Genomic DNA, 24,632 nt, shown 5'->3' on the forward strand with positions numbered 1-24,632 from the left:
GGCACCCCGCACCCCCTCCTTCCCTGCCGGGCGGGGCGGGGCGGGGCGGCGCGCGCACAGGTGCGGCGGCTCGCGCGGGCCCCGCCCTTGCCCCAGGCACCACCTGGGGGGGCGGGGTCATACGCCGGCGGATGGATACATCACCTTCTGTGACCGGCTGACCCCTTATGCCTGGGCACCGCTCAGCGCCCTTCTAAAGCCATGACGGCGTGTTTTGCTCTTTGGACGCTCCGCGTAGGGGCGACATCGCGGCGCGGCCTTAGGGACCCGGCGGACTATTTGTCCCCCCCGAATAAGGGACAGTCGTGGCCAGGGTGGGCGTGTGCGCGCGCGCCATCCCGGTAGCGGGCGGGGAGGGAGGCGGAGGCGTCCGCGTCCGCAAGTAGTTCCGGTTGAGGAAGTCGGCGCTCGCGGCCGCCGGTTCCCGTGGCCGCGCCAGGGCAGGAGCGTCCCCGGCCCCGCTCCAGCCCCGCTCCAGCCCCGCCATGGCTACCCGCTCCTGCCGGGAGAAGGCGCAGAAGCAGAACGAGCAGCACCAGGCCATCCTGGCCAAGCTGCTGCGGGAGGAGGACAACAAGTACTGCGCCGACTGCGAGGCCAAAGGTGCGCGGGGCAGGGGGCGCGGGGCCCGGCCCGGGCGCGGCGCAGCCCCAGCGGGTCCCGGCTCGGGGCGGCCGCGGGGCCCGGCTCGGGGCCGCGCCACGTCCGCAGGGGCGGCGGGACCGGCGGGCGGCTCCTCCCGACAGCGAGCCCGGGGGCGGCAGCAGCGGGGTCGGGCTCGGGGGCAGCGGCAGGGCGGGCAGGCAGACAGCCAGCCTGACCTTTCCGTGTGAGCCGCGCTCCGCTCTTCCCTGGGCTGAGCTGCAGGCGCCTCGTCCTCCAGCGAGGAGCCCCCAGCCGGGCTTTATGCAATGACTGGCCCAGCCCTTTCCTGAAGTTTCACGGCCGCGTCCGCTTCCTGCGCTGCCAGGTATCGATCTGGAGCGGGCTGTGGCCTTCGGGAAGGGACTGGCCGATGCCAGGGGTAGATGCCAGATGATTGAATGTCCGGTGTCCAAAACAATATCCCCTGCCTTGCTGACTCAGTCAGAATGCCAGACTCTGTGAATCTGGGTGTCTGAGTCTGGTTAAATGTGTCACAGATGTGGCTTTTGTGATGAATGGAATTTTAAAGATTATCTCGCTGGTAAATCTTACAGTGCTTTAATATTTTTTTCCTGCACAAAAGTAGATACATATTTGCGTTTGTATTTACCTTGGATTCTGTGGCTTTTAAATGGAAAATTGTAGCACATTCCTCTTTCATCTAGAGTCAATTTATTATGATCTTATTCTAGGTAAGGTGGCTGCACAGTAAGTTATTAAGTCTGATGCTTCCTGAATAACAATTGGGGGTTCCCAGTGTATGATTAATGCCAGAGCTGCCTTGTTCAGTCCTTCTCCACATAAAGTGAAGTGAGTGAGCTTCGTTTGAGCAACCAGAAATGGCGCTGTGTTTGTCAATTTTCTTCCCATCTGTGCTACTGGTTTTCACTGTGTACTCAAGTCATGCCATGCACAATCAGAGAGAAGACTGTATTGTCCTAATACAAACTCTGAGAGCATTATGTGGATTACACCAAAGATAATGGGTCTTTATATTTTCTAAATAACTCTGCCTCACCATTTCCTAACACAGCTTCTCTTGCCCCCTAGCAGCTGGTTACCATGTAAATGACTCTTCGTAGCCAGCGACTTTCTGGAAAAAGCACATTTGTATGTTTTATCTATTATTGGCACTTTGTATTTCCTGCTGAATGCTGCTTGGTGTTGCTTGCTGATGGAATTCCACATGTAAGTTGTTCTGTAGCATCGGCCTGAGGGCTGTGTTGCTCAAGATTGGAGTCCAGAACTCTCCGATTACTTGTCCTGTCTTCCAAGTTTTCTCTTTCTAACTCTTGCTTAGTTAAAATGTTTGCATGTCTCTGTAACCCTCAGTACTTGGTATCTTTTGCCCTTTCAGTTCAGCAGCGCTGACACTTTCAGCTTCCTTTTCCTTATATTTGTGTTAATAAGTGGTTTTATTCACTGTTCTCTTCTTTGGCGCTTTCTTTCATAAGATCAAGCTTTGGTGTATCTTGAATTTGGGTTTTTTTTCCTGGTCAGGTTCTGGAGAACCTACCAATATCTTGACTAGGATGTCTTCTGCTAGTACATGTTCATTCAGTTTTCAAATTTATAGTAGACTATTTTACTTAGATACCTACTAAAATCTGATGGCACTTTTGAAAGCTTCTTGCTTTTCTCTTTTGTTGAATTTCTCTTTTGCTGTTTCTCTGTATGCCAGAAGCATGGCTTGCTTTCACCCTGTCTCCAGGAAAGCTGGCATGAAAATACTGGGTGATGCAATGTGAAGGACTTGTGGTTTGGTGGTTCCTTTTTTTATTTATTCTGTTCTTCCCTTCAAGTTTAATTTGCATTGGCTTCATCCTGTTGTAGCAATTTTTAAGTCTTGTATCATATTAGCTTTGTAGTGCTGACTTTGCCTGTACTGTGTATGTTGGAGTTCTTTAATAGTTGGAAGGAAGATTGTGGAATGATCAACTTGCTTTAGTTGCAGCTCTTCTAAAGGCACTTGACCGAGATGTGGCCATATATACACAGTTTGTGGAGATTTCTTACTTGAAACTTAGGAAGCTTCCTTCTGGGAAGGAGGGATGTATGAACAATGTTGAGATGCTTCCACTATACCCTGAAGTCTGGATTTCCATATACCTCCAGAAGACAGCTCAGAAAAAAAAGGAAACGTTATCAGTTGTTAAGTTGAAAATCAAGCTTATCATGAGCATGCAATGCCACCGTTGAACTCCTGCTTAAAGGCTGCAGCCAGCTGTTTTTACCTAATGTACTTCGTGTTTAATCCATGGTGTATGAGTGCTCATGACTTGCTGCTGTCTAGCAAAGCTGTAGTTTTGCTAGTCCTGGAATGCAGAGCTGTCTGAGGCAGCAGCTATTAACGTGGCTCTGTTAGCTAGCCAGAGCCTGCCAGTTGTCTGGCATTCCCCAGCCTGTGAGGTCTCCTTCACCTCTTGCAACACTAACAGCATCCCTTTCATCCCTAGTCTGGGATTAGTCTGGAGCTCCCTATGGTCCGTTCCACTGGAGAGCCTCTTGATCCTGGATTCTGCAGAAATTAACATGAAGCCATTTGTCATTAACATGACAAAATGTTAAGGACTTCTCTTGTGTCAGTCCTAGTTTGGCATGTCTTTAGTTTTCTTGATGTAGTGTATTCTTCTTTTCTTTGCAGGGCTGTCCACTTTGGTTTCTGTTACTTTCCTCTCTTGTATGAGCTTTGCTCCTTTGTCTGTCCTCCTTTCTGTTGCTCGGTAGGAGCCTCCAAGTTCTGTGTTTTGTTTCTTTTTCTGTTCACGTAATTTTGGGGTAACATCTTGATTAACTCCAGTTGTTTTAACTGAGTTGCAGTTGTCTTGGATCTTATTCTGTCAGTACTTAAAAACATTGTTTCAGTATGGTCTTTCAGATAGCTGTCAGTTCAGCGTGGGCACTTAACCTGAAACTAATTCCTTTCTCTCACCCTAGATATTATAGTATCTCTCAAACCTGGAGTATTATATTTACCCTGGGGTTCTTTTCAGATAGTCACATCCAAAGGTTGTGGAAATCTTGCAGATTATACTTGTATATCTAACTGCTATTTTTTGAGGCTCTGGGAATTCTTAAGTAGCTACACATAATTTAAAATCTTACAAATATCCTTTTGACCCTAAAAAATGTATATGTGGTCCTATTAGCATATTTGCCACTCATTACTTTCATTGCATCTATTGAAATGCTACTGTTGAACTCTTCCTTCGTATCAACAAGGTTTTTCTGCTGGCTTTTACGTCTTGCATCAAAAAGGTGGTACAGGATCTCTCTACCATCCTGTCACTCCTAAGTTACTGACTTAGCTTTCCTTGCCCATGTTTAGGACTGCCATATGCATTGCCTGCAAAGAAGTTTGAAGCATGCACCTTTCCAGTATTTATTGTATGCTTGCTCTGTGTAAGAATTAGAAAAAGCTATTTCTTGGTCATCCTCAAAATAATCTTTCTGTCATTAGCAGTGGTCTTGTATCAAGAACAAACCTCTCCTTTGATTTGTAGTCTGCTTCTTCAAGTGTGAGGTATGCAGATACATTGAATGGCTTTGTAAGGTGAAGAATACAGCTGAGAACACATCTGCCAGAGTAGCATTAAGTAATAATTAGGATTGTTGACCCTGGCAACAGTTTCTGGAAGTGATTTTTATTCTGTATTTGACTTTTGCCTGTTTAAATAGCTGCTATGAATCTGACTGTTGCTGCTAAAATGTGTTGGAAACTACCTGTTGTAGGGCCATACGGTAGTTGCCATATGTCACCTTCAAATTGTAAATCTTGCAGCTGTCAGAAAGATGAGATGCTACTTCTGTGGGGAAGAAGCCTGAAAATTAAAGGTTCTGGAACTGTCTTCGCAATCACTGAGACTTTTGAAAGAGTGAGGAGGCTGGGATGACATTTGACAAGGCAGTTCTTGTCTGTGTACTGTCTGTTCTTTACATCCCTATCTGAACAGCTGTCTGCATAAGGCAGTTGATGTCTTCCCAGTGTTATTTTACTAGGAAGAAGTTACACTGCTGTTTCTGATACTTGTAGGAAATAGTAGGGTATGTTGCCAGTAGCTTAAGCCACCCTGAAGTTTTGAAAGAGAGACAACTGAAATTTCTTTGTGATCCTTTTGTTTGTATAACTAAGTAAAGCTGGCAGGAATTGGAAGGATGTAGGAGAAGCTGTATCAGGTATGTAGACTATGCTGAAAGTTATTGTAAAGCATTTGATTTGTTCTAACTTTTCATTGTGGAGGGAGGGTAATGCATTTTTTAAATTGTTGTTTCAGTCCTCATAGTTGAATCCCTTAAGCAATAACACCTCTTAGAAATCTGTCAAATGAAGCCAAAATAAAAAAACTCAAACTGTTAACATCAGTCAGGGACCCTTCGACTATAGGAGCTATAATTTGCTATTTCTGTGTAGTTAGTACCTGCTTATTGCATGCTAGAAGTCTTCTAGACTTGTGTTCTTATTGCTTGACAGCAAGGCTGGTGTTGTTAGGATGCTGATATTAAATACTGAATCAAGTACTTAGAAGTTGAAGTGTGTGATGAAGCACAAAAAGAGATTAGTTTCAAACATGATTAGGAACAGTAATCAGTCTTGTGCTCCCCATTTACAGAGGCAGTTGCACTAGACCAAGACTGATGGCCTTCAGTTTACAGGCTTGCTTACTTAGATGGACAGTCCTTCAATTCTGCTGGATATCTTGTCCCCTTCTAAGAAAAAATAATGTGAATGTTCTCTGATATACCTTTTCTGTCTGCTGTGTTTGTATTTGGATGTTGTCTTTAATACCAATGGATTGACTACTGAAGTCTGTAAATTCATCTCCCTATCAAGAAAGCAATTACCTGAGCTGTCAACTGCTTTAGATTTTTTTAAAACTGTAATCAAGTTAAAATAACATAATTGGAAACTTGCAGACCTTAGTGTAAACAACTGTAGATGTTTTGGGCCTTCAGAAAAAGTGAATAAATTTCTGTATCAGAGGAAGTGTTCTGGTTTTTTTTTTGTTTTGATTTGGTTTTGGGGTTTAAGCCTGTTTAAATGATCTGTTACTAAAATTGTAGTACAAAGAAGCACGTTGACACTGTTACTTGTTCAACCAGATTAAAATTGGTTTACTTTGGTTATAATATTAATGAGAATAGTTTTCAGTATTTATAGTTGTACTGTACAGTCATTGAATATCTGTATGTGATTGAAGACTTGGCCTTCTGTCTGAAGAGTGGCAGGTACAGGCACTTGGGAGTGTGGAGAGAGACTCAACAGGAAAGAATTGTGGTACTAACATTTGTGGAGCTAGAACTTAAATTTAACTTCCCTAACCCAAGCATGATGAGCTTGGGAGGGAGTGAGGGAGAAAAGAAATATAGTTTAAGTGGGCATATTAGCTATGGAAACAAATCTGGAGTATCCCAGATATGTTTGCAGCTGTTCAGACTCCTTTGTGTAGACATTCAAGTCTTGCATATGATCTCTTCTATGGCTGGGAGACCAACTTAAATATTTGTGTATGATCATCACTTTTTGGGAAGCTGCCTTGCTGTTAACTTGTTTAATGTCTGATCTTTTAAGTGTCTTAATCTTGCCTGTATACTTTAATAGATAGTGTACTTCTTTCTCAAGCACATGGATAATTCTTACAGCTCACTGCCCTCAGCCTGTGCAAGGCATCAGCTTTTGCCTCACTGTAGGAAAGCTTTTTGACAGAGCTCACAGTAGGGCAAGGCACTGGCTGCTGTACCTCCTCAGATGAAAATCTTTCCCGTCTTCCTCCTCAGGTGGAGAAGCCCCTGAGAGTACACTAGGGAAATAGAACACAGATGGATTATGCTGGAGGTCGGTTTCACATGTCATCTCTGGTGCAACTTCTAGCCCTATATTGAAGTTCAAACACAAAGTACTAGTTTACTGCTAGCTGGTTGTGCTCTGTGGATATTCTGTACCAGTTGTTGCAAATATCACATGTTACTGCAGGTCACTTGGATCAAGAAATTGCTGGTGTTTCTTTGTGTGTTTTTGTTGCAGGGCTCATGTTGCTTCTGCGAGATAAGCTTGGGAAAAATCATGTGAGTGTAACAGACTGGAATATGAATTGACAGATACAACTGGAGGCCTCTGGCTCTCCAGTGGGGCTTTGCAATATCCTTCCATAAGGAATAATGAAGGCAAAGCTTTTTGATTCAGGGTTGTTCTTACTGAAGCTTTGCAAATGAAATTACATATCTTGAGCTGTAATAATAGTAAGGAACTGAACCATTAGAAGTCCTAGTGATAATCTGGTATTTAGCTGCTAGTTTTCTGGCCTTTTTGTCAAAGACACTGCCTTCAGAGACCCTTAGGGACCAGAAACTCACTTGAGTCTCTCTTGGGGCTGTATAACCAGGATTTTTTCCTGATTTCCTGCTACAAAATAAAACTACCTCAATCTTCTCGTTCTATGTGCTCTTACCTGTGGCTGACACTGGTTGGATGAGACTGAAGCTTAGGAATTAGTTGCTGTTGCAGCCCTGAGAAGGATGATTGTCTCCCCCAAGAAAGGAGCCCTTTAAACACCTCATTTGGTGGGGAAGAAAGTACGGCAGCCTTAGCTTAGGACTTTTGAATGGGGTGTTGCAGTGTTGGGTGACACTAGTGGCCCCTGTAAGGAAGGGTGTTGTTTCCATCTCCTGACTCTTACAGTGCAGAAAAATATTTTCAAATAAGTCATAGGAAATCCATTGAGCTTGTAATAGAACTGGATTATTTGCAAAGTTGAAGGCTTTTTCCCAAAATGGATGCAATCTCTATTCTTCAGGACTTAATTTAACTTGACTGTGTGAGACCCAAAGCAGCATGATTTGATTTTGAACTTATCATTGCTTTGACAATAGGCCAGACTAGGTGACCTCCAGAGATCCCTTTCAACCTAATTTTTTTCTGTGACTACTAATAGAAATATTTGTGGGACTTCTTAGTTTTAGTTTTTTATTATGTTGCCAATCTCAAGATTCTCTGAGGTGTATTATACAGATGGAAAAATTCTTACATGCTTAGTTTGCTGCCATATGTTCAGAAGTTTTTGGCAGTCTAAGCTGTTTCTGTTGTGTGGACCATAAGGATGGGACAGTTCCTGAAAAGTGATTATTACTATTGATGAGACCATGCTCTTGCCTTTTTAAAGTGCAAAACACAAGTTCTTTTGGTCAGGGCTACAGGTGTGTGTCTTCAAGTGGTCCTGAAGCTGCAGTTCTGCCACCCTTCAGTGATGTGAAAAAGCTGCTGCTGCAGGATGCTGTTTGTACACTTGGTCTTTGCTTTGTTCCTCAATTTCCTTTTGTGGAATGGAACCATGTTGTCTTCCATCTTTGGTCTGAATGCTATAAAGAAGAAAGAGCAACTGTGCTGCAGCCTGTATCATGTCCTTTTACATGACACAGAGGAAGCAATTAGATACATCCATGTGATAAGCAGACTTTCAGGGAGGTACCCTTTCCAGGAAAGGTGACTCCCTCTTTAATGCATGCATCCTATAGGATTTAAGAGAGTCAATTATCACACATTACTCAGGGAGTAGTCAGCAGTTGATTTAGCTCAGGTATCACATTGTCTTGGACTGGCTTCATAAGATTCATTTGAGCATGATTCAGCTTTACTTTAAGAACTCTGGTGCTTCACAGTGTCTCTTGTGGCCACAGCTAAATTCTTCTAGACATAATGATTTTTGCCTTGTGAACAGGCAAAGTTGTTCAGTCATCTCTTACTTTCTTGTTAAGGTTGTTCTGGAGATTTAGGCTGATGAACCCATGACTAATTAAATCTGTCCTCACTGTACTGTCAGCAAGTTGTTTTCATATATTATGGCAGAGCAAAATGCGTTAGGACCGAGCTATGATTTTTATTGGCATTGCTGAATGGGATAGCTCACAGCTGGAGGACTGTGATGAGTAAGTACAGGTGCTTAGGAAGGGCAGGCTGGGATGGTGGTAAAGGGGAGTTGCTGTGAGAGCAGTGGGGCTGCCTGTAGCTTTACCTGGAAATGGGTGAGCCAGTTGAGAGCTTATGGGTCAGGAGTAGTGATGAGGATTTCCTTAGACAACTCAAGCTAATGTTCACAGGTTTTCTTGCTAATAGGGTGCTTGGATCACCCTTATTTTCTGGGGAGAAAGCACAGCAGGGAATCAAGGAAGCTTCTGGCATGCATTGATGCCCATATCTCAGTACAAGTGCTTGCAAACAAGCAATGACAGGTTAAGGATGTAAAGGTTAGGAGTAGTCTTGGCTGCAGTGGTCATGAGGTAGAAGAGTTCAGAATCTGAACTGGAGATAGCAAAGCAAAGAGTAGGATTAAAACTATAGTCTTCAGAAAGGAAGATTTACTTCTGTTCAAGGACCTTCTTGGAAGAATTGTTTGAAGATGGTTCTGAGCAGAGAGAGCCAGGAAAGCTGGTTGCCTACTTCTTTAAACTCTGGTGTGGTGTATTGCAATGAATAGGAGAGATGGTACAGAGGCATCAGGGGTCTTGCTTGAACGAATGAGGAGCTTCTGAAAAAGCTCAGACACAAAAAGGAAGCACGTAACAGGTGGATGCAGAAACATGTTGGCTCAGGGAGAGCCTGGGGACATCATCCAAGCATGCAAATGGGTCTAGGTCAGAAAGCCAGTGTTCATGTGGAGTTTAATCTTACAAGGTATATGTGAATGGCAACAAGGGAGGCATTTACGGATAATTGGCAGAAAAAAGAATAGAGAAAATGTAGGCCTGCTGCTGAATGAGGAGGGGAATTGCTCATAAGGGATGTGGAAACAACTGAGACATTCAGTGTCTCCTTCACTTTGTTCTTTACTAGTTGGACTTGTTTTCAGCAATTCTAGGCAAGGAAAGTGTGCTCTCAGTAGAGAAGGATCAGGTTTGGGATCACTGTACAGAAGTCTATGGGCTCTAATAGGATGCAGCCAGGAGCAAGAGGGGGTGCCCAAGGTAATTTTGTGGTGACTATCATTAACTAAGGTCATGGTGACTTGGGGATGGGTTTTGCAGACTGAACTCAAGCAAATGTCCTTACTGTCTCTGAAGAGGGCAAGAAGGAATGTCTAGGGAACTGCAAGCCAGTCAGTTTTGCCTTTGTTCCTGGAAAAGTGACAGACCAAATAATTCTGAAAACACATGAAGAAAAATGATGGGCAGCAGTTGGTATGGATTAATCAAGGGGCTGTAATGTGTGAGCAACCTGATAACAGCCTTCCACACTGAACCAAGCAAGATGACTGGCTTGGTGGATGAGAACAATGGGTGTTTTCTTACTTTGACCTTTCATGGGGCTTTGGAAACTGTCTTGTAACCTCTTCTTTGGTAAGTTGATGAAATGCTTTCTGGATAAAGACACAGTGAGGTGGATTGAAAATAGCTTAGAGGCTAAAATGCCAGGCTCAGGGTGGTGATCAACATCCTAAAGGTCAATGGGAGGCCAGTCCCTTTTGGTGTAGCTCAGGGATTGTTATTGAGGCCAGCACTGTTTAACATCCTCTTTAATAACCTGTGTGACTGGATAGACCCCTCCCTTGGCAAACTTGATGGGATGCAAAGCTGGGAGGAGTGGTTGATAAACCAGATGGATGTGCTGCTACTCAGGAGCAGGCAAGAGAACAAGTAGAAGAAATGAGCCCACAGGAATGTTATGAAGTTAAACAAAGGGAAATGCAAAGCTCTGTCCCTAGGGAAGGCAATGCAAAAGAGATGCTGTGGTTCAAAAATTGGTCGCGCGTCAGTAATGCATCTTTGCCACAAAGAAGGCACAACATATTGGACTGAATTTCCAGAAGAGAGTGGTCAGTGTGTGGGGGCAGGTGATCCTTTCCTCAGCACTGATGAGACGACATCTGTAGTGCTGTCCTGTTCTGGGCTCCAGAAAGAAACAGGAACAGACTGGAGCAAGTCTAGCAAAGTGACATAAAGGGGAAGAGCAGCGTGCCTCACAGTCAGGCAGAGGCTGAGAGCACTGAGACTGTTTAACCTGGAGGAGAGAAGACTGCTGGGGGGTTCTTATGCATGTGTATAATAAATACCTGGTGACAGAAAGTAAAGATGATGGAGGCAGACTTGTCTGTGATATTTAGTGATAGGACCAAAAGGCAATGAATGCAAATTAAAACACAGGAAGTTCCACTAAATGGTAAGAAGGTTTTATTGTTGTTGTTTTGTTTGGATTTGTTTGTTTTCTTGGTGGGTTTTTTTTTGGGGGGGGATTTTTTTTGGGGGGGTGGTTTGGTTGGTTGGTTTGGTTTTTTGTTTGGTTTTTTTGTTCTGTTTTTTGCGGGGGGGTTTATGTGTGTGTGTTTCTGGTTTTATTTTTCTCTCCAGGAAAGACTGAACAGGATCAGGTTACCTGGAGAGGCTATGGAGCATGCAATATGGTAGCCCTAAAAGTCTGACTGGGAATAGCCCTAAGCAACCTGCTGTGTTCTCTGTGCTCTGAGCACCAGGGCTTGGACTAGCTGATCTTCTAGGGTCCCTTCCAGTCTCTGCTACTTCAGATCATTTCAGTTGTTGTATGACTTACAAGCTGATATGGGGTCCCACTGCAGATGCCACTTAATTTTTTTTCCTCTTTCTTCCCAGTAAGCAAGTATCAGCCTAGGTCAATTCAAAGTAGATTCTTTGTTTAAAGTTGAAGTCCTTTATGAGAAGTGATTAAACAGCAGTAAGTACAGACTGTAGTAGAGCTTTGAGTTTTCAAGAAATACAGAAATCGTGCTGTTGTTTGTGCATCCAGAGACAAAAAGGACCAAATCTAGTCATTTAAAGCAAATTGAGATGCTATGGTAAAAGGGTTACTCATATATTGTGTTTGACTGAAATGTTTAATTCTAGTTAGGACAATAACTTCACAACTTTAACTGCTCTGTAGAGCTGGTAGAAAGCTGCTTAGAGCTAGTGTCAGAAATTTCCCTGGATCTTAAAACTGCTGGTTTGAACTCCCTGTTATGACTAACAGAGGTTTCCTCTGAAGACTGGGGCAAAAAAGATTCTACAGATCTACAAAAGATAGTATGGATTCCTGGTTTTCTTCCATTCTGGCCTTTTACTTGATTAATGTTTGAGGGCTTGAGCAATATTAGTTCTCTTAACATTTTTCTCTTGAATGGCTTCACAAAAATCCATTCAAACAAAGCTGCTTTATTGTCTTAGTTTAAAATTTGAATGGATACCTATATATATATTCATCTTTGTTTACAGTAGACTGTTTACATGTGATATACTGCTAACTCCTGCTTATCATCCACGGTCTTGTCTTGATCAGTTTTTGCTTTCTATTACATGATAAACTTGTATGTTTGAGGACATATTCTCAAGGAACTCCTGCCCAGTGCTATGAAGCAACCCAGTCAAGAGAACGTGAGTTCCTGTCTTGCTTCCTGCTTATCCAAAATACTGATGAGATTTGTTTTCCTCTGACCAGAGAAGCCAGATGCTTTTCTGCTTTGAGGTTATGATCTGAAGAGGAAGTAGAGCTTGGAGGAACAGAGAACATCCTTTTGCTGCAAGTCTGTGGTAGATGCGGATATGGAGTGCTGATGTTGTAGCTTATGGAGTTCGTGACAGGCTTTATGGGGGAAGCTCATCTGTGTGGTTTTTGTGTTCTGCCTGTCTCAGGAGTCTTAAACTGTCAATTGCCCTTTTCCTCTCTTCAGGAAAGGTGTTTGTTTCTGGTAGATGATGGAGGCAAAAGAGGGAGAGACTGTAGCTCAATGCTTGCAGAGTGGAGCTGTGGACAGCCATGTGTGTTAGTTGGAGGCAATGTTGCCAAGCAACTGACTTTGCAGGTGTGGTTTGGTGAAGGAGCAGTTCTTTCTCTAAAAGCTGTGTCAGGCTATGATTTTTTGTTTAAAAAAGAAGAAAAAAAAATGGAGTAGGTAACTTTCTCTCTTGTATGGATGAGAAAATGAATGCAATAGTCCACATTCAGCTATTGATTGCTATACAAGAATCTAGTGCATTTTTACTGAAGTCTTTAATGGAAATGAATAAAGTTTCATAGTACAGAACTTCATTGGTAGGATTAAAGGCAGTAGTAGTCATATAAGAAATTGTGCAAAAGACAATGGAAGTGATTAATTGTGTAACCTGGTATTTTTGAATGCAGCTGAACTTCCAGGTGGATTCAAAACATGGCAATGAGGGGCAATCTGGAATGGATGATTATTTGAAATAAGGTCATGGCAATGTGTGCTGAAGTCATTTGGGTTTAAATTTGTCATTCATAACAATTTATAGAAGCAACCAATGTATTGATAAGTAATGATGCTTTTATAATATAGGGCCTGATTATCCCATTAAGGTGTATATATATATGGGGTATTTGTACAGTTGCCTGTTATCTGTAGAATGACAGAAATATGCCTTTAAACATGGCAAATGCTGTACTTTATGTGCACCTTTTAGATCTTCAGAGGAAGTGTGCTTGAGCACTTCAGCAGGGGTGAAACCAAAGAGACGTGTCAGTAAGACACTGAGTGCAGGCTTTTTGGTCTTTGTTCTCATTGCCGAGTGATACCTGGGTTATCCTCAACGTTAAAGGCATTGAGCTGCTGTACTGGGGTTGTCTGAGAGGGGGGTAACTTTCCGTAGCAGCACTCGTGGTGCTGTGCTTTGCAGCTCTAGAGGGGTGTTGATGGCACACCAGTGTTTCAGCTGGAGCTGAGCAGTGCAAGTGCAGCATCAAGGCTGTCTATTCAGCCTCCCTCCCCCCAAAGGCCACTGGGCTCGAGGTGAGTGAGAGTTTGGGAGAGGACGTAGCTAGGATGGCTGACCCAAACAAACCTAAGGGATAGACTGTAACAAGTGACGGAGTACAAGCTAAGAGGAAGTGGGGGAGTGGGGAGGTTTTGTTGTTAGGGTGTCTGTCTTCCAGAGCAACCAACTGTGTACTGAGACCTTGCTTCCTAGGAAGTGGATATCACCTGCTAATAGGAGAATATTTTTCTTCTTACTTCTGCACAGTCTTTGCTTTTCTTCTTTAAACTGCCTTTATCTTGACCCATAGGGGTTTTTATCTTATTTTCTCCTCTTTAGTGGGTGCATGATGACCAGACAAGGTTTATGCACCACAACTGCTGAGGGTTTCTTGTGTGTTCTAAGTACAAAGTTACTGTCGTTCTCATTAGTAAAGACTGTGAAGCCTTGGTTCCATTTTCTAGGGGTTCTGCAGCATAGAGCAAGCAACTTCTGAAAGAAGTTATGGATGCTAAATACCCCTTGATACTTGTCTTTTTCACTGTGATTTCTGTGGAGCTTTCTGGGTGCTCGTGGAGTCCCTGCTTTAAAAAGGTTACCCCAAAAATTAATGGAACAAAAGGATTCTGTCAAGTATTTGGTCTTAAGTGAGAATTTGAAAAATACAACAGATCCAAGATCTCATGCCTGAGAGGCTTGCAAAGTTTTGAGAGCACATTTGGAGAATTGATAACTTCTCAAGCAACCTTAATCCTGCTTTGGACTCATACTCACAAGTCTGTACTTCAGACTGAATGCAGCTACTGCTTTGGTATTGTATTCCATTTCTCTTCTGGCATCTGAAGAAAATTATATTTTTGAAGAAAAATATTGTACAGCTACAACTTATTTTCTACACAAAATACAGAAGATCACTTTGGAAAAATAACTTGCACAAAACACCCTCCCAACTTTCTCTCTATTTTTTGAAAAACAAATCAATTTAAATCAGTTGTGAAGAGCACTACTTAAAAGTAAATTTGTTCTTTCCTTTCTCAGTCACATGTGGCTGATATAATGATGTCTGAGTATTGATGATTGTCTGTCATGCTGGAATGTTTAACTGTGTTAGTTTGAATTATATTTAATTTAGTATCATCATGCAGGAGACCAACATAGTTTTAGGAAGCTAGAAAAATGCAAAGCACATTTAAGCCTTGAATGTGTGGCACGATGCATTTGAATTGTATATAAATAAGTTACTTTGTGGTTAACAACTACAAAATTTTCAAATATTCGACTGAGTTTTTCCTCAAAGAGTTGGTGAAATATCTCGTAGAGTTGTTCAGAACAGCTGAACAAAGCCCTAAGCAACATGATCTAATTAGATCTGATTGAAATATGGAGTTAATCTAAGTGACCTCAGGAAGTCCGTTTATGCCTAGATTATAGTTCCTTTGTTCACTGACTGAGGAAATACAGAAGTTAACACCTGCTCTTTAAAAGATAGATCTCACAGAGCATAGATACCTTCTGTTCTGTGGATTGGCTCAAACCTAGATTCTGGGAGGGGTATTGAAGCACTCCAAGGTGTGATCCATTTATGGAGACTTGGCAGAGTGCAGTACGGGAGTGTAGCTACCCTGACATGCGGGGCGTTTGCGGGAAAGGTTTGTGTGTGTGACACTGGAGCTTCAAGTGGAGAAAAGGTGAGATTCTGCTTGTCCTCTTCAGCCTATTATTTTCCCCAGTCTTCTGTTAATTTAGTGCCCTGAGCTCCCCTGAAAGTTCTGCTCTGAAGATTGATAGTATTGTTACAGTCAACTTGGGGGTCAAGACCAGAGTTGGATTTGCAAGGTACGCTGTTTCTATGCCTGAGAACTATGGTATATTAGTGTTTGAGGGTGGTCCAATCAGCTCTCTAGGCAAGACAGATGAATGGTGCAGCCTAAAAATCTACTTGTTCTGTTCTACATAACCTGAAGAGGAACTGAGACAGTATGTAGAGGAGGAATGTAGATGACTGTCAGCAATGGATGTGGATTTTGGGGATGTGGATGCCAGTGGGATGGCAGAGAGACTCAGAGGGGTAAGACTGAGAAAACTCATGAATTGAGATAAAGACAGGTAAAGCAAAAGCTGTGCCCACAAGCAAGGCAAAATAAGGAATTAATTCACTACTTAGCATCAGCAGGTGGGTGTTCAGGCTTCTCCAGGAAAGTGGTTCCATCACACCTAACAGTTATGTAGTTACTCACTCTAAATGTCTCTTTCTCCTTCTTCCTCCAGTTTTTATTGCTGACCACAGTGTTGTATGCCACATCCATTTGGTCAGATGGGGTCAGATGTCTCAGCTGTGTCCCCTTCTGGCCTCTTGCCCACCCCAGCCTCCTCACTGGCAGGACAGTCTGAGGAGCAGAAAAGGCCTCAATGTAAGCACTGCTCAGCAATAGCTAAAAATTGGTGTGTTATTGACACTGTTTTGGTCACAGATTCAGAGCACACCACCGTAGGGCTCTCTATGAAGACAATTAACTCCATCCTCACACAAACAAATATAGCAGAGAGGATCAGTACATGAAACAATCTGACTGGTCATTATAGATGATTTCAGTGTATTTCTACTGTCTAGAGGCTGAAATTTGGCACTTTGCCTGCTCATGGCTGCTTGAACAGGTGTACTTCTTGCTCTGTGTTAACTGGCTGTCTGGCCCAGCTCAGAGAGTGGTGAATAGAGTCACATTTATCTGGTCACTTGTGGGGTTCCCCAGGGCTCGGTCTTTGGTGTAGTCCTGTTTAATATCTCTATCAATGATCTGGATGACTGTCTTGAGTGCACCCTCAGTCAGTTTACAGATGATATCAAGTTGGGTGGGGCTGTTGATTTGCTGGAAGGAGGCAGGAAGGCTCCACAGAGCAATCTCAACAGGCTCTGTCCATAGGCTGAGGTCAGTTGCATGAGGTTCAGCAAGGCCAAGTGCTGTGTCCTGCCCTTGGGTCACAACAACAGCCTGCAGTGCTACAAGCTGGGGGCAGAGTGGTTGAAAAGTTGCCTGATGGAAGAGGACCTGGAGGTGCTGGTTGGCAGCAGCTGAATGTGAGCCAGGGTGTGCCCAAGAAGGCCAGTGGCATCCTGGCCCCTATCAGCAACTGTGTGGCCAGTGGGACCAGGGCAGTGATTGTGCCTCTTTGCTTGGCACTGGTGGGGCTTCACCTCAAATCCTGCGTCCAGTTCTGGGCCCCTCACTGCAAGGGCACTGAGGTGTTGGAGTGAGTACAGAGAAAGGCAGCAGAGCTGGTGAAGGGTCTGGAATGCAAGTCCTGTGAAGAGCAGCTGAGGGAGCTGTGGTTGTTTAGTGTGGAGAGGAGGGTGCTCAGGGAAGCTCTAATCACTCTGCAATTCCCTGAAAGAAGGTAGCCAGGTGAAGGTTGGCCCTTTCTCCCAGGCAGCCAGTGCCAGGACAGGAGGAAGTGGCCTCAAATTGTGCCAGGGGAGGTATAGATTAGATATTGGAGAAGATTTCTTCACTGAAAAGTTGGTCAGGCATTGGAACAGGCTGCCCAGCTCCACTGCCTGAAGTCCTGAATCATCATCCCTGGAAGTATTAAAGTGCAGGTAGATGTGGTACTTGGCCATGTTTAGTTAATGGTGGAACTTTAAGATGTCTTTTCCAACATTAAAGACTCTGATTCTATGGCTCTTGGATAAAGAAGCTTCAATCTGTTTCTCTGTATCTTTTATCAAGTTTAGGCTCTTGTTGGAGGGATTATGGAAGTGCATTTACCGTCTTTGTTATGTAGGAGAAAGCACATCTCTGAAGTCACTGAAGACTGCACGGAGCTTGTACAGTTTTGGAGTGTTTTCTTAAGGATCTCTTCAGTTATATTTGGGGAAAAAAGGTAAAGGAAAGCTGATTAATGCAATTGCTAGGCAATGTCTCTGGTAGAGAGAGGTTCATTCTTGTTTATGGCAAACAGGCTACATGATAAGCCTGTTTAGCAAACAAATCTTATCTCAGAGGTGTTTGTCATAGTTAAAGGAAGAACTTCAGTTACTGACTCAAGGTTTTTTTTTTTAAGCAGGTGCTTATATAATCTTTATCCTTTGCCTGGGTGTGCAGAGGGGTTGTTACATCTTAACAGAGCAGTATAGATTTATAAATTTCATTTTCTTTTCAGTGATGATTTTACTTAATGCTTAGCTATCAGCTTATGAAAACACTTTGTAAGAGCTCACTGTTGCCCATTTTCCTTTTATTTCTGCATATAAAAGGAATATAAATTGTAAACTTAAAACAGTAAGTGTTTTAGCATTTCCTTGCTGACAAGGGAAAAATTGCAGTCAAGACCTGCTCCAGAAGCTTCCTACTAATACTGTAATATGCTACATAACCTTGTCTTATTTAGAAAGCACCAAATGCTGCTAACAGGAAATGACAGCTTGCACACCTTATTCTTGCAGCCTGAACTCTGACACAAGCAGTCTTTCTCTTCATGAGTGAGCAGGCAGGATAAAATTGGAGTGCTACCCCTTAGCCAAATAGAAATTTTACTTCTGAAGCTGTTAGGTTATTGAATGTACCAGGGTTGGCGCCCCTGTCATCTCTGATGCTTGGGACACTGACTTTACTTTCCAAAGGGTGCTGTAGCACCCACCAGGCTGGTAGGAGTGTGGTGGCTGTGTCCTGTGTCCCGTGCATGTGTCACTGACACGTGCTCAGGCAATCCAGGCGTGGTTGCCACCAAAGGTCAGGAGCTGCTCTCTTGACAGTTCAGAAGCTGATTATGATTCTGCTTACCTGGCTAGTGTGGGATGGGTGAAATCTGAGGTGTGAAGTACTTCCAAGTCAGGAATGCAAACTTTGGGAGATGGTTTTAAAGGAAGTTGCCTTGCAAAACACTCAGTTATGCTGATTTTTTCATTAAAAATAAGTGTTTTAATGAGGTAGGTGTTCTTTTTAAATTCTGTCATCCGATTTCTAGGATAAATAGGAGGTCTTTGGGGAACAATTCCCAAAAAACCATCATAATCTCCTTTTTCTTGTAATTTGCATGAGGAGGGATCAACTGTGTATTTGTGTATATAACTTTATGGTGAACTCTAAATATTGTGTTTTATTTCACAATTTAGTTTCTATGTCCTGTGATCACCTAATATTTGATAAAATGACTTTATTTTGGAAAAGGAATTTATTAATAAGGCAAAACAAAATTCTTTCACTTTGTCATCTTAATAGATTGCTTGTGCCAAGTGGCTGTTAGACAAGAAAAAGACCTGTTTATTTCAAGAATAAACTGACATTATCTGTGTATCTCCGATAGCTAATGTAACCAACCAGTCCTCTGATTTACGGACTGCACTTGCATATTCCACACTTAATTGTCCATATAAAGCTTTTGCTGTTTGAGATTACTTGGATGCATTCCAGAATTAAAGTTGTTATGAAGCCAGCCACTTGATTTTGTGGCTTAAACATAGAATTGAAGGAACATACATGTCACTGTACTTCTTTTCTAGGTGAGGCTTCATACAACCCTTGAAATTTCTCTGAAATGCTTTTTGCAGTTTTTGATACTACAGAAGCAAGTGAATAAGTGAACTGAAGGAATAATTGAAACTGATATGTATTTTTCTCTCTGACTTAGAGAGGTGGGACAGAGTTGCAGGGGAAGAGTTTCATTCATTATACTTCTACAGAGCCTATTTGGAGTTATGAATAGGTCTGCACTTAATAGATTTTTTGATGGCTTTCATGAAAAATGGTTATCCAAACCAAAAGACAAACGTGGAGGAATTCTGTCCATGAAACTCATTACCACCTACAAGACACTGGCTAAAAATAGCTAAGCAATGCTTCTAAGGCTTATCTTACCACTGTTCCTGCAGTATTCCTTGAACCACATGAATCTAGCTGCTATTAAGCTGGGCTCTGGAACAGTGTACTTGAGTTGTCTGCCTTCAGAGCAATTTCATGCTGTTGAGTTTGACTTTATTTAAAAATATGAAAACAGCCTCTTACAAACAGTTCTTGTTTGAGCTCCTATCATGCTTTCTAAATGTGATAAATTTTAAGTTCTCAAATTCTGATCTTGACTCTCTGAACACAGGCTTACTAAGCCAGCTGTGAGAGACTGCTAACAACTATATGCCCTTTGTTGCCTTTGTTTATATAAAAAAGTATTTTGCTGCATACTTTGACACCTTAAAAGCACATAAAGACTGTGCTTGTGTAGTTTTCCCACACTTGGGTATGGAAATAAAGCAAGGAAACCTCTTCTACTGTAAAGGGAGTTATGCTTAATGTTGGAGTAGATGTGACGGGAGAACATGCTTCAGGCTATTTGTTCTGTTTAATCAGAAACAAATTCAGTGGATCAAGTGACAAGTAAATAGTCCTTTATCAGTCATCTCAAAAGACTTAAGGTTCAAGGTCCTTGAAGAATATTTCATAGAATAAAGATTTTTGTACTGTGCATGTGTTCTTGCATGTTTTCCTTTGCTTCAAGATCTTTTATTCTTTCAAAGGTTTGCTGAATTCACAAAGTCTGTTTCAATGGACGTTAACATTGCAATTAAGCTTTTTGTCTTGGGGGTGGGTAGGTGCTGTTTTCTTGAAGGATTTGTTTCAATCCCCCCACCCCATCGAGCCCAGGAGTTTGTGAATCAGAAATGGAGATGGCGGATCTCCCTTTTGGATGAAAAACTAAGCAACTGGCAGTGAAATTAGTAAGAGATGGTCTTTGAACTAACAGGATTAGACTGAAAAAGCATGATAGTAAATTATTTGTTTGAAGCATTTCAGTATTATTTTGATTTAATTGCTGTCTCTAATGTGTTATATTTGAGCAGAGAAATTTGGAGCAATCTCTGTAAATTCTGCCTTGTTCTTTTATTCTGTCCTGAGTAGCCACTGGAGAAGGGACTGTTTTTTGTTGACTCTGATCTTCTTGTATTGAATTGAATTACATAAAATACAACTCCTGCTTACTTGTTTTCCTTCTTTTCTCTCTGCCTGCTATGAAAGGGTACTTGTCTCCTGTTCACAACTTTTATATGTATGTCAGCTTGGAGAAGTTACAGATATTTTCAAAATATATTCTTTCCTAATTTGATTGAAATCTCAAGTAGCAGAATACTTGAGCAGTATGAATTTGGTGTGGGAGTAATGCAAAGAGAGAGAGCACTCCATGGGTATGCTTGGATTGATGCAACGACTGAGGCTGTCTTTGGCCAAAAGTGATAGTTTTTGGGAACTGACTAACAGCCGCTCGGGATGTCAGGTGTGAACATTTTCTTGTAGTTAATTCTCTGTTCCACAAGATGGAGCCAGTTAGTTGGGAAATCGAGTCGCTCAAACAGCAGCAGGATTTGGGGAAACAAATGAGAGTTAAAGTGACTTCACTGCACTTATGGGTGAAGGACAGGCAGGGTGCTGTTGAGAGAAAAAAGGAATTGTAATCTGTCAGAAGTCTTTAAAGATGTTGGTCCAAGATAAGTTTGCTACAGACAAAATTAGAGATGCCAAGTTAGTACTCTCTTATGTGTAATTCTTGGCTTCCTTCCTTGTAGAATTTCTAACTGCATGAATGTAAAGTGAAAACTACCTTTGTGTTTATGTGTCTCTATCATACAAACCATATTTAAAGCTAGTTTTGACAAGCTTTTTACATTTAAAGCTTTGTCTCAAAACCTACTAGTTTCCTAGTAAGCTGGTTTTATGCGCATATTGTAAAGGATTCAGAATTATTTGCTGAGATGTAAAACCGCTGTCCTTCCCTTTAACAGCATGTGTAAAATTGAAAGGCTTCATGATTGCTTTTTTCACCCCAATTCAGACCTCTGTGTTCTCTCTATAACTTAAGATGTTTTGTGAGAGGGGTCAGCACCTGTATTGAGCAAAAGGAGTGTTTCAGTATTAACTGCAGTTACAGAAAGCTGAACAGATGGTGGGGGACTGATGGAGGGAAGAAAAGTCTGAACTGGTGTAATGAGGAAAGCAACCATTATCATTCGACTTCATAGTCAAATCTGCAATGATCTTATTCTTGCTCTTTTGTAGATGTCGCCCAGTTGCGTCGTGGTCAAATACCTTTCATTTTCTTTTGCCTCTTTTTAGTTTTTTCTGGTCTCCACTGCTTGCTTTTTAACATTTCCTTTTTCCTTTTTTTTTTCCTTTTTTTTTTTCCTTTTTTTTCCCCTTTTTTTTTTTCCTAGCATGTTTGTGTGACAGGTTCTCCTACTCTGGCCCAGTCTTACCTAATAGTGTATAATATTTCTCGCTAATTTCTTACTACAGGTGGAAGCTGAGTAGAGGACTGAGTGTTTGCTGAGATGTTTAAAACAGTTAAAAGATTTTTTAACTAATCAAATGGGGAGCTAAAACAGTGTTTCATACCATATACTGTTAGTATATGAGGCTTTCACATTTTTTGTAATGCTAATAAAAGTATTTTTTCCTCAGCATTTTAAATGAACTGTACTGTCTAAGCCTTGTTTTGTATCTGATGCAGTACTATGCATGTGCTGTGCAAAATAAAACCTGAGCAGTTGGAGTAAAACTTAAATCTTGGACATATGAAACACTAATGTACTTTGTGTTTTATTTCCTTTGAAAATGCACTATACCAGCTTCAGCATTACAATTCCCGTCATTATTCTTGCCCAAAGATGTTTGTCAGCTGTGCTCAAAAATAGATGGTTGTATTGTGTAGAAGTGCATTAGGAGAGTTTGTCAGCAATGTGTGAATTTTTATTGTGGTTTCTTCAATCAGCTTATTTCTAAAATAGTGGAGCAGAGCACATGGTCCTTTCTGAGTGAGTTAATGGGGCCAGAGAAGAAAGTGGTAGTTGCGAGTACGTGCACGAATGTACGTATGACTTCTTTTTAAGCACGTGCAAGATATGAATCCCGTTTAAATAATATGAAGGAGAAATCTGTCATCAAAAATTGTATCCTGAAAAAAGGAAAGTGTGAGGGAAAAGTGGGAAAGATTTTGAAATATGTTGAGAGAAAAGCTTTAGCCTCACCAGAGAATATGTTAAAATGATGCCTTTTTCACAAAATTCACACTTTGATGTGCACTTTAGAATGAAAGAATGGCATGTGAGATTGGATAAGTTTTTTGGCAATGTAAAAATTGGCTTGAAATCAACTTATCTGAAGAGTTTTATCTAAAATTATGTAAATTGCTTTCAAGCTCTTTATTGCTTAAGTTTTAAACAGCTGGAGTTGGTTTTTGAATATTCACAGTTTTTTAATAGCTGTAGATATTTCTGTGAGTAGGGAGAATGTTGGTTCTATACAATAACTATACTGGCATGGAAGTCTACTGTAACTAGAAATAAACTCTCCAGGATTTTTCTTAAATTTATGAGTTGTCTAAAACCTCTGAAAACTTCAAGATACAACAAACTTGTTATATTGTTTCTTTGTGGCTAAGTATTTCTTTCATTCTTAGGGCCCAGATGGTCTCTAGTAAAGGACTCCTTAAATACCGTAAATATGTCACAGTTAGTGCTGTTTCTATGCACCTGATTGAATTCTAATATACTTTTGTGATGTCCCTTTGGTCAGTTGGGGTCTCATGTCCCTGACTCTTCCCTCCTGGCCTCTTGCCCTCTCCCTGCTTGCTGGGTGGGGATGGAAAGGCAAGCCTTGACTCTGCATGCACTGTCCAGCTGTAGACAAAGCATTGTTACCAGGACTGTTTTCTTCACAAATCCAAAGCATATCTCCATAGGAGCTGCAGTGCAGCAAGTTAACTCCATCCCAGTCAAGCCCAGTATTGGGAAATGTTGTTTGGTGTTTTTCATTTAACATGTAATAGCCAAGACTCCAAATTAATTTTTGTGAAGCTATATGATGGCTCAAATCCACCTTTCTGTTTAGCTCTTACAAGAAACTTGCACTTGTGCTGTGTTTAAATTTCCAGTCAAAATTCATCACTTCTTTTTATGAAGGCAACTGAATTGCAGTTTTCAGTAAGACTAAATACCTCATGCACCAAAAAAAAACCTCGTCATTTTAAGAATTCTTTAAATTGTATGTGACCTAATGCATTCAGAAACTTGTCATGATTTCTCTGGAAGACAGCACACACCTTCACAGCCACTGGCTAAGAACTGAAATAGGAATTTAGGTCTAACCAATAGATGATGTATAGAAATATGGCACAGAAAGCTTAGTGTGAAGAAAAAAAAAATTGATTCTTCTCTTGGAAGCAGCAATCTGTCTTTGGGTTGCTGAAGTTTATTCCTTTGTTCAGCTGGGCAGTATTCCAGGGACTTCAGAGTATTCTAGTATATAGTCTAGAAAAATACTGGTCATTTTCAGTCCTATGGCTTTTTTCCTAAAATTATCTTTAGTAAAGGATGAAAGAGACTGAAAATATTTTCAAGCAGTTGTCTATATCTTAGATGACTGAAGAAGTAACTTTAAGTGTATTTTTATATTGGAGTGGTTCAGCCAGCTGCTGAAGTACACATTGGCTTAGTAAAAATTGAAATGGTTTTCAGAAGAGCAAAATTATGATTCTATGAAAACTTACATGAAAGGTGATAAGTATTTCATATTATTATTGGCTGACTGAAGTTGCAGTGTACAGGGCAGTTCTAGGTAGGTAAGATAGGGTTACTAATGACATGTAAAAGTGTTTTAAATAGTATAAAATAGCAGTCACCAAGATTCTTGATGTCCAGTCTTCATTTCTGAAGCCAAATATCCATCTTTTTAATTGGTTAGCAATGGCAAGCAAAAAAACATACAGCAGTTGAACCAGGTTACTCTTGAAAATTTTTCTAAAGAAAAAAAGTATTTTTAAGGACCAAACAAAAAAAAATCCCTGTAAATATTTCTATTAGTGCAAAATATTTACTGTGTACAGAAATAAGGATCCTGACTTCATACAGAATTGACAAAACTGTTAATTGTTTATTGAATCACTCCAAATTACTGTTGAACATTTTTCACACAGAACGGCTTGCACAGCCTAGGCTTTAGTTGACTATTTGGTTAAGTCAAGCATAGTTGGTATGATGAACACACAGAAAATATTTTGAGACTTCTCTTACCTAGTGCTTAACTGTGGTTATGATTGATTTGGATTAACGAAAACATTTTTCATTTCAACTGTTTAATATTGCATGTTGTCATTACTCGGAATTAAAGTCAGAATTTGCACAAGAATATTTTTGTCTGGCCTCAGGTTTGCCTATTCCACTGTTTAATTTGTTCCTTCATTGCTTTAATATATTTTATTTCCAAAATTTATTTCATAAATAAGTACTAATTAATGAAATT

At 41.3% G+C, this 24,632-nt stretch overlaps 1 protein-coding gene across 3 annotated transcripts in view; it reads left to right on the plus strand.

The window, feature by feature from the left end:
• Window positions 1-400: 400 nt before the first annotated feature.
• Window positions 401-24,632, plus strand: part of SMAP1 (small ArfGAP 1) — a 91,263-nt gene continuing 67,031 nt past the window's right edge. For all 3 annotated transcript variants that reach the window (XM_084203739.1, XM_084203740.1, XM_084203741.1), the window contains exon 1: window positions 401-603. In XM_084203739.1, the coding sequence (XP_084059865.1) occupies window positions 486-603 (118 nt within the window). In that variant the 5' untranslated portion in view covers window positions 401-485. The remainder of the gene's footprint in view (window positions 604-24,632) is intronic.

The sequence above is a fragment of the Fringilla coelebs genome (assembly GCF_963513975.1).
Source record: "Fringilla coelebs genome assembly, chromosome: 3".
Taxonomy (NCBI): domain Eukaryota; kingdom Metazoa; phylum Chordata; class Aves; order Passeriformes; family Fringillidae; genus Fringilla; species Fringilla coelebs.